The sequence below is a fragment of the Balearica regulorum genome, chromosome 6, assembly GCF_011004875.1.
Source record: "Balearica regulorum gibbericeps isolate bBalReg1 chromosome 6, bBalReg1.pri, whole genome shotgun sequence".
NCBI lineage: Eukaryota > Metazoa > Chordata > Aves > Gruiformes > Gruidae > Balearica > Balearica regulorum.
This window is the reverse complement of record NC_046189.1, coordinates 30,478,199-30,495,407: the sequence shown is the minus strand read 5'-3', so window position 1 is coordinate 30,495,407 and position 17,209 is coordinate 30,478,199. Positions and strand designations below refer to the sequence as shown.

Here is a 17,209-nt window from a genome sequence, read left to right as displayed (position 1 = left end):
CAGCTGTGAACCAGAACGTGCAGAGACGCAGATGACACAGAAAGAGGCTGTGGTAATTTAGCTGAGCTCTTAGTCCACGTTTGAGATAAAGGAACAGCAATTTATTAAAACACAGAAGAGACTGGAGTTAACTGAGCAATTTCAGAGTGGGTTTATAAGCAATTGCTTTGTAATCATGTTTGAGGTTAAGTCCTTGGAAAATTAGCACACTCTTGGCATGCTACTGATCCCAAGTTACCAATTCACATCATTACAGTCTTTTAAGAGTCATCACCTAACTTTTGGAGGCTGCTTATCTAATGCTACCTCACACAACAGCAACAAACTCCACTACAAACACAACTCCAGAGTGCTTAGCTTGTGAAACTGGTTTTCCCATAGCATCTGAAAGGAAAAGTTCTACCATGCCCAACCACACTTGCTAAAGAAGTGGGCAAGTGGGACACTTGGATCCAACTCCTTCTGCCACATTCTGTAACGCCTTTATGAGTAATTAGTGAAGTCAATTGGAGCTTTGTTTTCTGCCCAGCTGATTAAGGGGACAAACAGTACCCTTCCACACCTATTAGGTATTGTTTGGTCCACAGGTGAACAGAGCTGTACAACTACCCTGAAGCAGTTGCCCACCACAAGGCAGCCTTTCTTCCACCTTTGGAGCCTACACAGGGGAGGCAGAAAGGGGGGACCGTGCTCCTTCAGCTCTCTGGCGAAACAGGGCTGAGGTGAGACACGACAAATCCCACAAAGGATTCAAGACAACCTCCTCTTGGGAAAGTTCCTACCAATTTTAAACCAGTTGAACGTCTTGCCACTGTCACGGCAATTCTCCTCAGGCCAGTAACATTCAGGAACTAGGTTTTTTTCATTGTCCGAACAGCCAAAGGCGTTGCTGCTCCTGAAAAGACGCACCCCACACAAAACAACCACAACTGCACAAAGAAATTAGCTCTGTTCAAAGCACTTTCAAATACTAAGAACTACAGATGCCCCACAACACACATTTCCTACAAAGCTGAAGAGCTGCTGTAGGATCATCTTATGCTGGGACCAACGATCCCAAACAGGTCTATGGGATGTCTGAAAACCCTTGCCAGCTGAGAAAGGCAGAAAGAGCCATGCTGAGACATGGGGCTGGCAAGACACGCCTCTGAATCTTGGTGGCAAGCAACATACATCACAGTTTTTGAAGAAAATGCTTAGGAAAACCTCCCAGTAGAGAAAGTTAATCTAATGGGCTGCGGAAAGCAACATTTCTGGTGCTACTAGACTCAAAACAGTGGTTTTAGGCACAAAACTGTATTGCCTTCAGCTGGATGAATTATTCCCTCTCCATGGAAAATATGGAGAGGGAGAGCTAAAGCGCTTCTCTAATCGCTAGATTTTTTCTTCCTCTTATCTACTGCTCCTCAGGACAAAAGCTGACTTGCCTTCGTTTTTCCTTCTTTCACACTGGCCATTTTCATCTGCCATGAGATCTTTGGAATCTAACATCATATTTACCTCTGAAAAAGGCATAACCAAACCCGAATTTCCTTGTTGTTCCAATACATTTGAGTCCAGTAATAAGTGGGTTACTCAAAAATACGTGTTGAAATAGTGACCCAACTTCTACTACACTTTCTTTAAAACAAACAGTAAAGTGGTCTTCACCTAAGAGGAGTATTAACTCGATAGAATTTCCGTAAGAATACCGTCCAGGAATAAATGATCACAAACAGCTAACTCAGTCCCATAAACCTGTATATAAACTACACAGTATATATACTTTAAGACTCCTGGAACACTTAGGGCTAACTCCTGGCTAAATTTCAGATGCTGCAATTGTAAGAGCGGGGAAAAAAAAAACATGACATGGTAAAGTTCAGCTGCTCTTAATGCTATAGCAATTTATATCCACTAAGAATCAGATCGTAAGACTCTTAAGCCACTTAAGCAACTCTTTTTCCTTAAAGCTTGCTGCTAATTTTGGTAAATGACAAAGAGCCATAGAAGCCATTGCATGAAAAAGAGCAAGGACATAAAATCTAAGTTGTATCAGGTGAATTTTATATCAGTGTTTTTTTCCACTAAACTGTTGATGCTTTATTGAAATTGATCACTACATAAGAATTAAGCGGTTCTAGTTAAAAACAAAGTCTATTGAGTTTTAATTTCAGTGTTAGATTCTTAAATGCTAATAATCTAATCACATGTGAAGGCAGATGCAAGTCAAATTAAGGCTGCTTAATGCAGGGAACAATTTAATGCAGGAAAGAATTTCATGCTGAAAGACTACTGGATTTCCATCCTTACAGAAACAAAAGGAAAAAAATCCAACCTGTCATGGACACATTTTTAAAATGAAAATTCAAGAAGCAAAAACCACTTTGGAAACCTCAAGGAAGGTGTAAGGTCTCCTAAGATCAGCCAATACAAACAACTAAAATACTTAATTTGGCATCAGTCTGTACAAAAGGCTATGTTTAAATCTCTCCTACATAAAAGGAAAAAAAAAGTTAACCCTTCTGATGGTACAACATTCTACCACTTCATTATTTTCCATCAGCCATTAACTGCTTTCTGTGCAGACCAGCCACTAGAGGGTAGTGGTTCACAAGTACCAAACATGCACATGAAAGTATGTAGATTTGTTATACTTTTTTTTTTCTTTTTTTTCGCATTTTAAACCACACCTGCATACAGCACAGCCTCAATGCGGTCCTTGATGTGCTCTGTGTTGCTCTGCGATACCAGCAGGAGGTGAGATGTTCCATTAGGAGACGGCACTACAAGAGGTCCCACTAAAAAAGCTCCCGCAGCACCCAAGTAATTGAGCAGCGATGCGATGGCTGTTGCTGTGGCACGTTCATCTGGAGAAAACCACGTCGTGGAAAGAAATGGTGCTGCATTCATCACAGTTGGCCCCGCCAAGCCATTTAACAGTTGCCCTCCGTGAATCAGCCTGGAATAGAAAATAGACACCACAGTCATTTGGATGACGATTGCTTGCTTTTTTTGGTTTTTTTGTTTGGTGTTTGTGGGGGTTTTTTAGTTAAAAAAGCATGTAAGATATTGAGTGCTGGAGATGGAGCAATTGCACAAAGAAATCAAAGTCCTATGCAAAAAAAATGATATTCTATGTACTAAAAGAAGCCCAATTAGACTGATTTAAAGAATTCAGAGCTACTCTGTTCTCATTAGCTCAGATAAATGGAAAAGCAAATGTTCTCTTCAAAGCAGAGGGGGAAAAGAGAGGAATAAAAAGACAGAATAGAAGGGACTTTCTTTGCAGAAAAAAGGTATCGTGATAGGATATAAAAGTAGAAAGGTGTAGTAGCAGGAAAGCTTTAAATGACAAATGCCTTAAATCTGACCCCTTGCCTGCATAAATCCCAACAGAAAATTTAAATTAGTTATGGCAGATCCAAAATTGAAACACTTCAGCAAAATACTCTGCATATTTTTTCACTGCATTATTTATTTTTATTTACACACTCAGATGAGCTCTATGTGCCTACAGATGAGGAGGCCGGGCTGTTGAGGTTTCCAAGAGAATCGTCTTCTCCAGCAATCTGGCCATTCTCAACATTCTGTTGAAACAGCCAAGCAAACCCAGATTTTTGTCATTTTTCACACTCATTGGGATTTAACAGATAAGGCTGGTGACAGAACAGAGAGAGTACTTCCAAGTAGTGAAGTCTCTGCAAACTTTGGCTTAATATTAGCACAATGAGCACATACAGGAAGGACTTTCTGAAGACTCTTCTACATGTGGAAGTCAGCCAGAAACCTTCCACTTTGACTTTTCCAAAAAGTGATCAGCCGTGAAAGGCAAAAGCATTTTGGAATTTATATAAAAACTTCATGTCTAAAAAACAGCTAGTGAGTCAAACAAAACATTACAACCTTCCAAAGTAGATCTATCCATTGTGCAATAAAATGGTGGCAGATGATATTTTTAAATGGGTGGTGTTTTTCTAAGCATAGCAGGAACTCGATGTTATTGCTGCAAGACTTGAGTTGTCAGACATAAAAAGCTACGGCCCGAAAATGGGGAAACATAAGCTAGCATTTAGGCAATGTTTCAAGCCACAAATGGCTGAATAATATACAGTGTAGAAGGAGGTTTTTTAAAGCACACAAAGGAACAAAATATGCAAAAGAAATGCTGACAGACTCTATCAAATTAACAAGCTAGATTGCAATAAAAAGGAATAGATGCTACTGATTGTCAGTGGATTAGAAATTAATTTTTAAACAAAATTTATAAAAATATACAGGAAAAAAAAGCAAAAGCTAATAGATATCAACTTAAGGAAACACTTTCCAAGCTAGGACAGCAGTAATATCCACTCTTAAATATAAGCAATTGCAACTTTTCTTCCCTCCCGCCCCCCCCCCCCCCCCTTTTTTTTTTTTTAAAGTTCTCATAGCAAGGATAGATTTCATTACCATTTGTTCATGATGTGCTTCAGATGGACATCACCAAGGCATGGTCAGACCTTTTTAATGCTTGTTAAACTGAGGCCCCCCCCCCCCCAGTAAAATAAAATGAAATAGTGCTTTTTATTAATTTAAAACTATCTAAATAATGCTCTGGTATAGTTTTCTGGAGGACATGTTACACGAATCCCTTATGGTTACTCTCCAACCCAGTGTACTCTGGACAAACCAAGGTATCCTTGTGCACTTTGGTATTTTCATTCTACTTATCTCACTATAAGTTATTCTCAAACTTAACCTAAACTGTTCCAGGGTATTTACAGACCTGTGCTACATCCCCAGAAACAGCTGCATTTCAGTTGCAAGTAAGATAACTACTGCAACATATAAAGATTTTATTTGAGTAATTCCTCTTGCTCCAAAGTGAATTTAATGCTTAAATTGTGGTTTTGTTATTGTATGCTAGGAAAACTGTGTCACCGCAAAACCACATTTCCAGCTATATGTGCTATACTAACACTTCTGGTCACTTATACCACTATGATAATATTGTTTTAATTAAAATACTTCTACTCTATAGAAATCCTGAGGGCAAATCAAACTCACTAAAATCAGAAAAAAGTACAATAGTTTTTCTGCAGTGCCTATGGGCATGTAGGCACTCCATGTGGTAGAAGAAGTAAAGGTTTGTAAAAAAACCCAAAACAAACCACCCAATTCGTGCATTGTGAGAATTATATGTACTCTTTTGTGTACTTACACTTCAGATGTAGATTATGTCTATCAAAAACTCCACCATCTATAACTGATCTCTATATTCAATGGAGACACAGATGTTCATTTTACTTTGAAGATTTAAAGGGAGAAAATAGTATCTTAATCCAGAACTTTAATTCTACATTACTTTTCTGTTTTCTTTTTTGTTGTTGTTGTTTTGGGTTTTTTTTTTTTTTTCAGAGAGAGAGACAAAAAGTGTCTCTCTGTACATCTCATCTGTTGGTGTTCTCCTGCCTGCTTTCTCTCCTGCCTTGCCCTGCCTGTGTGCTGTCTGTCCCCATGGATTTGCCTTTCCATCCGCATTTTTGGCATTTACCAAGCTTGACATTATCACCCAGGGTAAAGCCTCTCTTATCTTCATATTGCTTAATTTTTCAAATCTAACATATTGCAGTTAATAAACACTATTTTCAGACTACTACCTCAAATGCCTCTGCACATGATAACAGCCTAAACCTTATTTTATCTGATTTTCAATACTGGCTTGAATTAAGCTACTTTTTCTCTGAGAAAAAGATTATTTGCATTGTTCCTCTACATGTCCTTAATTCATTTCCCTAGAGAGGCAGAGACAAGAGATTCAAAATGTGATTCAGAGCGTTTACTGCTACTCCGGGAGACATATGCAGCAGCCGCTCCATCTGACAGAGAAATATGAACACAACAGTATTGGTGGCTTTTTGCTGTTTGTTACAATGTCTTATCACTGTGCTAGATTTTGGTCTCACCACCCATAGGAGTCTCCTCTCGTACACCATCAGTGCTAAAAATTGCTCCCACACCAAGAGACATTTGTTTCTGTTACTCTCGGATTTTCTTCTTGTTTCTGCAACCGAAAAGGTGCAGACAGCAATTGCATTTCCCCCCATCATTATTTCAGTTTCATTCTGCACCACAAGATTTCTCTTCCCTGGGAAAAGATAACTTTAGCTCAGGACCCTATCCAGATGGAAAAATATTTTTCAGTCTTATTACACTAACAGGGTAATTTTCATCTGTTATTTATTCAGCTCTGCTCTGTTTTCAGATGCATTCTTTATCCAATCATCATCTAATTATTTTCATGTATCAAAAAGCAGAAAGTTATTGAGTTCAAAGAACAGAAAATAACAGAAGAGTAGAAGGCTTTTTAATCACAATCATGAAAGAGAAAATTGGGAAAAAAATGACACTAGAAATTCATCCCTGACTTACAAAATAGTTGACAACTGTCTAGCTTAAAGCAAAAGCGGGAAAGTAAACATCTACCCAAAATATCTTATTTCCAACCTTACTTCTTCATTTCAGAAGCTAGACCAGGGACTCATTTCAAAATTTTAAGGTTTTTGCACACCTGACCTCTGTGCTAATGAATTTTTGTGCTCTTCCAAACTTGTAACTTGCAGTTTGAACACAATGGCCCTTTAGAAAAAACTGAGGACTGGTAGTAAATGCTAGTGCCAAATATCATGTGCCATAGCATCACGGCATTGGATAACTTAAACATTTACATTATTTATGTGTCTACTGATATATAAAAAAGTTAACACACAGACGTATATACACACACACTCCCCTTTGCACAAAATAAAGATCCCATTTTTTCCTAAACTGGCTTCTGAATTGCAAAGAGATATAACAAGGGATAGTTTAAACATAACAACAGAAATTAGAGAAGAAAAGCTCTTTCTGTACTATATTGTCACCTCTTTTCCAAATTTTTGTCAAGTCACATTATAAATAACTTAAATTATATGGTTTTCATCACTTCCCTGACAGAAGACTTTACATGAGTATTAAGAAGTAACCTGGTTATACCTGCTTTATTCACTCCCTGCTGTCACTGATGCAACATCCTAACATGCAACAACCACAACAACAAAAAAAACATGTAAGGCTATAAATGCTGAAATTACAATATCACTGAACAAACTAGGTATGAAAAAAAGTGAGGTTATACAGGAAAAAGGTTTTAGTGATTGATGATAATACTGCATAGTTAAGATGGGAAAGAGCTTCCATTTACAGTCAGCTTTATTTATCTTTTTCTCCCTGTATGGATTGAAACCTTTCATGCATGGTCACAGTCCCATCAGGTATCGGATTTGTTATGCTATTTATAAGCTGTGTGTTACATAAACATTTTTTCTATGTAAAATTCCCAGACATTTAGTGTTTCTACCGCAGTATGTCGCACACCTGGACCTAAGAGAATTTTAAATGCAAGAAAATCTCATTAGTTTCTGTACTCAGATGGGGAAACAAAGGCAACATTAGAGGGAAAATGACTTACTCAAAAAATTACTTTTAATACAACGGATTTAAACCCCAACACTAAAATAAGTCTCAACAGCTCAGTTCTAAGATGTGCTAATTGAACTTGTTTTGGGTAGGCTAGGACTGGAGAAGTCGTGTCAGTATTTTAACACTGATTAACAGAGTGGAAAAAGCATTTTCACCTTTTCTTTGGCAGGCAACACAGGGGAAGAGGGAGGCCGTCGGCCCCAGTGCATTGCTCTGACTCTCTAAACGGGGATTTTCTCTACCAGCCTCTGATGAGCCCCTGGTCAACTGGGAATTTGGGTTCCTCTGGGTCCTCAGAAGGAGAAGAGCTCATCTCAGGAGCCTTGTGAAGAGGGGATTTTGGTGCAGTTTTCTTTCCTGAAACTTTTACCACGCTTTTCCTACTAGCTGCCATGAGAATTGACTGCTTAGTCATTATTCAAACTTGTATACAGACGCAATGAAAAAAAAAAAAGGTAATTCTGTTTTGCTGCTGTTTGGCAAGGTGGGAGGAACAACAAAGTTGCTGAGAGTGCTAGCCTGCTGCTGCACGAGACAGCACTGTAGTTTACCTCTTAGGGAAAAGTTTACTGGATTAATCACTGATCCCAACAATTAACACAAAAAAGGATTCTGGATAAAGAAGTTAATGTTTTACAGAAATGGATGGCTGATTTTTCTTTCACATACCTGACATTTTTAGTCATTGAAAGAAGTGGATTGTTCAAGTTCTGCTCATTTGGAAGTTTACGTAGTGATTAGCTCATTGTGGAAACGACTGGAAGCAAATGAAAGAGTCCCTTCCACTGGAGGGCTTCAGAGCACTTTTCAAGTGCTATTGAATTTAGCCTCACTACGTGGTGACAAAGGAAGTAAACACCTCCTATTCTAGAGCGTCCACAGTGACGTATGATGCAAGTTGCTTGCCCAGGAAAAGAAATATGGAACTTAGCCACATTACACATTAGGAGACTTATTATACCTCAGAGGGAACTGATACCAGTTTTTGCAAAGAACCACCTCTGATTTTTCACAATCAAGTTACTAGGAAAGGAGAGAGCTTTTCCTTTAGACTCACAAAAATAAATACAACAAAAGAACTCTCTATTAACTGGAACCTTTCCAGGTACTTTTTAAGGCAAAGATAGAATTAGGGAGGTCAAACTCATGTTTTACAGCAATTCACTGCTACAGAGTATGGGAAGAACCCAATGCAAATGCTGTCCTGTTCATAACCCGAAGAGAGTGCAATGAGGCTTTATGTCTGGAAAAGGACTGGAAAGAACAATACCTCTGGGGAAAGCAATGAATTCATCTATTAAAAATAACATTCTGAAAGATGAATTTAATGGAAATCACTTCCTTTCAATATTTTCATTAAATGATATATTTATATTACAAAAGCTTTATGCCTTCTGGATATTCATGGATTGAGGCCATTAGCATTTTCAGCTTGTTTTTGATGCATGTGACCATTGATATGTGGAATAATTTAAAGCTGTTTTTCCCCATCAATAAGAAAAAAATATTACAAGCAGAAAGCCTGAGTCACTGTGTGGTACATTATCTCCAGCAATAAAGTGAAAAATAAAAGAGAAAAACTTTTGAAAATGTACTGTCAAACATTTTCATCAGGAACTGGGATCACATTTCACGCCCTGTACAAACCATGGCCTCAGCAGTTGGTCACATCATTATGGGAGCGGACTTGGAAAGGACCACAGCATGTCCCAGGCATCCCAGCCTCATGCCTCTTCTCCCACTCTTAAAGAAAACAGCAAACACATTTGCAATGGTCTGAAAAACAGTTGAGTTTTGGTTTACAATTTAAAAGAATTGGAAAAGTGGAGTTACTCCAAAACTATTATTACTGAGAACCTGCCAAGAGAGAGACAAGGATTTGCAAGGAGAGGAGGTGGCCACCTCAAGCCGAGACCCTGATGTCTCCATCAGACATCCTGACAGAGGAAAGGGATGAGATGGGCGTACAGCAAAACTGCTGGCAGTACAGTGACAAATTCACTCACATCATCACGCCATACTCTTGTGCGGCCATCACAGCTATCACACAGCTGAGAAAAGGGTTTCTTTACTTAAAGCTTTATCCAAGTTTGAGGGATGAGGGCACATGAAATCAAAGCCTCTTTTTGACATTATTTTTATTAAAAGATTTTTTGTTGTTTTTCTTTTAAAGCTAACCCACTCCACAAACCCATTATTAAAAGAATACATCTTTAAAGCAACACTAACAGAGGACACGCTCATCAAATATGACCAGATCCAAAATAAACAGCATTGCTGTAAACACAAAGTAGGCAATTACATTATGGGCTAATGAGGCAAAACGTATTGAAACAAGTTATCAGGGAAGGGTACCAGGACTGGCTATCAGGGCTGCTGTGGGAGAAAGCTTAGCTGTGGAGATTACTTAGCACAAGATAGGTCCTAAGTAGAACTTTTTTAGTAAAAGAATAGGAACGTACAGGAAATCAAGCAGATTAGGGAATGGGACAAAACAAGACCTATTTAAATGCTCCTACACACTTTTTCAGTGAAAGAGCAAGAGGATGTTTTGATTATGATGCAGTAACTTTGATATAAATTCAATTAATTTGAATTCTTCTTTAAGGACAGAAATGAGCCAACAGAATATGAGTCACAAGACTAAGGCAAAGAGCTCAATATAATTAAAAAAATTAAAAGCTTTCTACAGTTGAGAATAACACCTGCCATTCATTATATAAGATGGAGCTAAAAATCCCACAAAGAATATAAATTGTCTTCCCTTCCAGCACAAGCTTATGCTAGCTGAGGCCTTGTAGAAATGCTGCCCATTAAATATTGCTGCAATACCAAGTCCCTTCTGAGATTTAGAGTTTCCTTTACTATATCTACCGGATTTACCACTCCAAGAATTTACACAGAGTCTGTAAATCTCTAATTCAACAGTTACCCCCATCACTGGGGAAAGTGGATACACCCACAGTCCCACGGGCAAAATCCAGCACAGAAGCAAGAGGAAAGAACATTTGCCACCAAAACTGTCAAGCTGCCTCCTGTTTCCACTAAGGCTGTTTCACCTGAAGGAAAAGCCAATCTGGCTGCCACCTAAGTGGCAGCGCTGATCAGAGGCTGCCGGAGCATGACACGACACGCAGCTCAGGCAGTGGCATGCAGGGCTGCTGGGCAGCCAGAGGGACACAATCACCCACCAAATCCACTGCTACCACTGACAAAGAAGCAAAGCAGGAAAAAAATCGTCATGCTGAGGAACAATTCACAGGACCTCTTATCTAAAACAGCAGCTTTGGAGCAGACATTAAAAAATAAAACCTGTGTACAAGATGAAGCTGGTGGAGGTAATAAAAACAAGCAAAACTGTTAAGTTACAGGGGTATAAAAATGAAATATTCCCCCGAGAATCTACCCATGAATGACGTGTTTCCTTCCCCCCCGCTCCCCCCCCTTACCTCTTTTTTGATACTATGGACTAACGCACTCAGCCTTCCCCCAGGACTGCAGCCGAAGCACAAACCAGCAAGTGCCGTCAGCGCCAGGCAAGTGCTCCATCTTAACATCTTCCTCCTACGTTCACTGAGCTACAGCATACAAACAGGTACATTTATTCATCTTTTTACTCCCAGAACCACGCTTTAGATAAAATACTTTTTTCATTTCTCTTCCCCAGTGCGTTAGGGAGAGCACAACATGCATCACTCTCTGTCTGTATTTTTTACAGGCATATTCTTCTACCACCCTCTCCTAAAAGGCTCTTTTCATTCTCTGGAACATTGTAATGCCTCCTCTCCAGCTGCTCCAGTTTGGGGTGCTTTTTTCGAGCACAGAATTGTGTTTGGTACTGCCATGGAATATCTGAGTCCTAACATGTCCTTTCTTTACTGAATTACCTTTTCTGAGGTGTCCCTTTGCCTTTTTCATGCATGAGAATGGTGGCTCACGGTCATTTTAGGATCAGGAAATACAAACAATGAGATGATCCCACGTCATTCTTTACGCTTTCAAGGATGAAAAAGGGAAAATGGGAAACTATTAAAGAATATACCTAACAAGAATAAAATACTTGAAACAAACTGGGTTGCAACTAGCTAATAGAAAAAAATGTGCCAAAGATGTGGTAAGAGCAAATCTATAAATATAATAAAAGGAAAAGTTAACATCAATATATCTAAGAGCAGGCAAAAAATTTCAAAAACCTAAGAAGTGGTATTATTAAAGAAAAAGCCTTTTACAGGAACTACCAATTACTGGCGTGTCCCCTCATAAATGACTTTGTAAATAATCACTCTTGTTTCCACTGTCATTCTCTGTGTTATTGTTTTGCTGCCTTCCCAACAGATGACTGAAAGATACTCACTGCCAAGGAGCGCCCTGTCCCTGCCGTGACTCAAGGTCCTCAATAACTACTTCTCTGTTGTGAAGTCTAATGTGAAGGCCAAACCCTACCAGCCTACAGCATACTAAGTTCTAATAAATGGTTTAATTAATATATTCAATACAAATGACAAATTAGGTTACATCCTTTACTTCCATGTCTTTAATTATCCTGTCTTTCAAAACATTGTAAGAAGTCTTACATCACACAGCCAGTCTTAACAGCCACAGATCTACGGCTATGGGCTAGCTGATTTCAACATTTATTTCCTCCTTTCTTAGACATTTCAGCTCGTAGAGCTTTTTGCCTAGATGTATTATTTTACAATCATATGTAAGACCTAAGCTGTATGTAAATCTATTCCTAAACACAGAATGAGATAAATATGAAGTTTTATGTGGGGGACAAAAAAAAAAAAAATCCTGATTTTGTCTATTAAAAAAAATGGCCTCCTCCATAATGTTAGCGTTCAGGATAAAATAATCAAATTCTAAAAGAGTATATATTCACTCAGTGCAAAGCGGTAGTCAAAAAAGAAAGGACTGGACAAAATGCAGGCAAAAAGCATTAGCGATGCTCTTGCAACCTTCAGGGAAGGGAGGAAGGTACAAGTTCAGGAATGGTACAATTTCATAATGTCTTTTTTTTGTTGTTCTTTATAATTTACATTAACTATGAACTGAAAAAAATAGGTGTGGCAAATGAGGTTTTTCATAACATTTAGAAAGGAATAACAGTTTGGGGTTTTATTTTTAAAAGTCAAATTCATTGTAACATATCTGGAACATCTGAAAAACCCAGAAGCGTGTGGTACATAGGAAAAATTCTCTTTAACCTTCTTGTCTGTATGTATGTCAGTGGGCTGGGAAGGAAAGCAGGTAAGAGCATATGTGTACATGAGAGGGATTTTACTAGTCCACGCACAGGTTGGCTCCTCAGTCTTGTATACAAGTCCATACTTCCATGTTTTTGCCATGCAATCCTACTTCAGTCTTCACTGAATTTATGTGGTTCTGGCATGGATTCCCAGTACGGTTTTAGGTCATGCTGGCAGAGAATGAAAATTCACCATAAGGAACAGCTGCTTCAAGAGACACACTCAAATGTGCAACCTGAATTCTCTCTCATACAAGTCACATGCATACATGGGCATCAAATGAACTGAAAACAGAGGTTAAGGTTTACGTTTAAAACATGACTCAGAGAGCTGGAGATAGTCTGCTGTTCCACGCTAGAGCCAAAAGAATAATTACAGACTAGAAAGGAGCTTAAGAACGCACTTGGATATTACAGGTCTGTGTGAGATAAGGAGCATAAAGCAGTCAGGATTAAATGTCAGTCTTAACAGAGATTTCCTCACGTCTGTGATTGCTCTGATAGGCGATGGGCTTTACTAGCACTCCTTAACATTAAATTACAAGAGCTTAGGGAGCAGAGACAGCTACAAAGGAGAAAAAACCCTAAACCTGACAAACCTCATGAACATTCTTGTAATTTTATGTATCTTAACTCTGACATAATTGTCCCATGGAAATCCTTCAGTATATAACTGCAGATTACCCAGGGACTGAAGGAACACATTACAAAACATGCAAAAGCATTTAAAGACATTCCGGTTACACTGGCTTCTAAAACGCTCCAGTATTAGCTTGTGTGTGGTCTTCTTCATCTGACTGGCTCTGTAACGTTCAAACTGTCATATTAATGCATATACACATATACAGTAAGTGTATAGTTTAGTGCTCAGCCAGTTGTTGCTAATGCATTAAGCATTAAGCTCATCTCAAAATATTATTTTATTTGGTATCATGCTTCAAGTAATTGATGAAAATTGGCCTTCAGTCTCAGCCCTCAAAACAAGTTACTTGGTAGAACATTGCACAGTGTGTACAAGTATTTAAAATGTCTCAAGAAATCTTCACTGAAAACCATGCTTTTGCTTCACACAGTTAGCTATAATTAATTCTCTGTAGATTTTTAATCAAACTGTGTAACAAAAAAAAATAATCAAACTACTTCCTCAGGTACAGCTGCAATTCTTGAAAATTTCTCTTTTTTGGAGTAGGCTAAGTAAGCAACTTTATCAGTTTCAGCTGGAGATGACGCATTCTTTCACAGCATGAATAAATGCAATAAGTAACCTTTTGTATTAGGATTCTGCTCATGCTTTTTTTTCCTATATGGTTTTCAATAAAATGTATCATTATATTTTATACATCTCTTCAGACTCTATATAGTCCACAGCCTTTCTTTCCCCAGTTAAAGAAGTTGTTCTTTGAACGTTTCTCCTTAAGCATTTATTTCACCCTTCTCCCAGGTCCCCTCAACTGCAGTTACACCGGAAAACACTTGTTTAAAGGTGATCAAAGCATATGGAAACTCTTCTTTCCACTCCCCATATGATACCTCATATCTGAATCTCATTTCTTCTTAGGTTCTTATAGTCTTCATCCTTGCTTTCGTAAAACCTAGGGCAGCAGAAGTCTTTTGGCATGAATCATAAATGAAAAGCGATGTAAGACACCACATTTCATTGCATTTAAACCATCTGGCCCATTCAAAAGATGTATATATTTAATCCAATATTGGTCAGAACTGATGAACCAGATGTTAAGCATCCCTTAATATCTTGAGAAAAGGTAAAACAAGGGCGCAACGAGGATAGCTCTTCCTTAATTGTGCATTTTTACCCTAAATAGAAAGGGTCCCTGTGAACGGCAGCACAATATGGTTAGTTCAGCCTCTCCTGCTCACAAAGTCCTTGAACACCACATTGAAACAGGCAATGCTGGTGGCAACTAATGTCTGGAGCACCCTGGGTTTCCTTATAGCCTCACTAAGCACTTAAGAACTGAAATGGCACCCTTACTTACCACACTGCACTTCGTTTATTAAGCCAGTCGTTACACACTGGCTACTTACTCCTGATTGGGGCCAGTTTTACAATCAACGTGCTTATCATATTCTCAGTCCTCTGAACTTTTTTTTTTTTTTTTTATCCATTATATTCAGTCACCTGCCTTCTACTTCACACCAAACGTTTTCTTTCTCAACTTAAATGTTTCTGAGTTGATTTCCAGGGCAAGCAATACTAAGGAAACAAATGGGATTTGCTGAAATAATACAAGGACTGCCTTGAAGTTGACTACAATTCAAGGGCAAAAAAAGACATAAAAACCTTTTATAATTTTTTTTTCCTTAGCGTTTACATATTACACAAGCGTAACTAGTGAAGATCTAATGCTACTACTGTTTTTAAAGAAGCAGAAAAATGTAGTAATGCCTGTAGTCCTTTCTCCTTCAGCATGAAAAGCAAAACAAAGGTAAGCGAACAACAAGTGAGCCATATTCCCTGGCTGTACAAAACAAGCGTGACTCCTGTACTTACCGAGGATTCCCAGGTTCAGGATACGTTGACGGGACAACCGAATTGTTTGGATTGTGTGATTTTTAGGAAGGAATCTGTCTCTATCACAAATTCTTAAATTGCATGTGTACAGAAGGCATTCATTTCAACCACAAAGTACAAGACTACTTCGGAATGCAGACTGGAAGAGACTACATGAAAAAGGCCATTTTGCTTAAATTCATCTGTCTCACTACACAATCTCATATATCCAATATGAGAAACATGAATTAATTATTTAACATTTGCATACAAATTACATATTTTTGGATTTTGTGGCATGGTTCCCTGTGTGATCTTGGGCCAGTTTCTGAACCTAACTCTCTGCTTCCTTGTTTGCAAAACAGATTAATATTAGTTATGCAGGATGGGGTGAGGCTTAATTAACTGAAGTTTGTACAGGGCTTTCTGATCTTCAGATACTATGTAGAAGAAGGACTAGAAAAATCCATTTAAGAAGCAAAGAAGCATGTAAGCTCACAGCTACACAACAAACATTTGGCATATCAAATTCATACAAAATTTGTGCTAACATTTCTTTGTGGTAGCTGCAAAAACTACATTAACAAAAAGTATAAAATATGTATATTAAAAATAACTAATTCACTTACTTCTTCCTAATTTCTAGGTCTGAAACTGGAACACATCTCAGGCCAGCTCCCAATACCATGAGGGACGATGTTAGTAACACAGTTACCCTCAGACCTAAGATGAAAAAACAACAGTGTTTTACAAATTAAGTCAACAATGTTGCAAAAAAAAAAAAAAAAAAAAAAAGTTGTCTAAATACATATATTTATATGCAGTCTCACAGAAGTAATGCGTATCTCTTTCAAATCATAAAAACTTTGGTGCTGATATGAATTACGGATACATTATGAAATCCTGTGTTATTTTCTACACTTACACTTCAGAATTACAAAGGCTTTCTCTTGGCATACTATCGCACAGGACTGTACCCAAAATCTTAACAGACATTCTTGGAAGTGAAAAGTGATAATAAAAATATCATCAAAACGTACAATATTTCCTTTAGAATTAGAAGCATCAGTGAATATGCTCCAGCGTGTGATGTGAAATCTAGGCAGATCCAAAGAAAAATCTGGACTTGTACATTCTTTTCCAACCACTTAATGAGCACAGACACAGCACTGTTATTGTTTTCTTTCGTAACGCAGATATGCGCTTCATTCTGAAGAAATAACTATTTATTCAGGGGAAAAAAGTGCAAGTATTTTTGCAGTCCTTGCAATTAGGCCAGGTTTTTGCTGTGCTCAGCTCAAATTGTCAGAGGTTGTAAATACAGTACATTAGAAAAAAGCTACAATTGACTGACTCTTTGGATATGGTTTTTCCTCGTATTGTGATTCCCCACTGAGAAGCACTTAGATTAGAAACAACTTTATCTTAGTGCTGCAATTCCTTTTGCCCAGTTTATTTGCTGCTGCTAAAGTGTTTCCATCAGCAGCAAACAAAGAGAACGGTGACAGCTGAGGGTCTTAATCTCCAGAATCTTGTAAAACACCAAAATCATAAATATGCACAATTAAAACCCACTGATACAGTCTCTACTTGTGAAGTTGTAACACTTGAAACAATTTCACAGCAACAAACAGAAGATAAAGGGCTTCCATGTTCTTAGCAGAACATAATAAAAACAACTAAATGATGACAAACACACAGTATCTCTAACTTTTAGGTGAAACTAGTGGCTACCCAAAACACAGACTGAAAAACAAGTACCTATAACAACTCACCTAACAAACAATTTTGATTCTTTCTAAAATTGCCAATTTCCAGGGAAGCGCTCCCTCTATGTTAATGACTCCTGTAATCATACTCCTGTAATCAGAACAATTCAACCAGTCACATTAAATATTTTGTCTCCGTATGAATTTTATGGGGGTTTTAGAGCACGTATTTTACCAAAATGTCATTTTAGAGGATCA

General features: G+C 38.1%; 1 protein-coding gene across 1 annotated transcript in view; it reads right to left on the bottom strand.

Moving 5' to 3' along the window:
* Positions 1-17,209, bottom strand: part of SLC49A4 (solute carrier family 49 member 4) — a 64,655-nt gene that overhangs the window by 28,396 nt on the left and 19,050 nt on the right. The window contains exons 2-3 of the mRNA XM_075757061.1: positions 15,872-15,965; positions 2,673-2,941 (exon numbers count right to left, since the gene is read on the bottom strand). Of these exons, the coding sequence (XP_075613176.1) occupies positions 2,673-2,941; positions 15,872-15,965 (363 nt within the window). The remainder of the gene's footprint in view (positions 1-2,672; positions 2,942-15,871; positions 15,966-17,209) is intronic.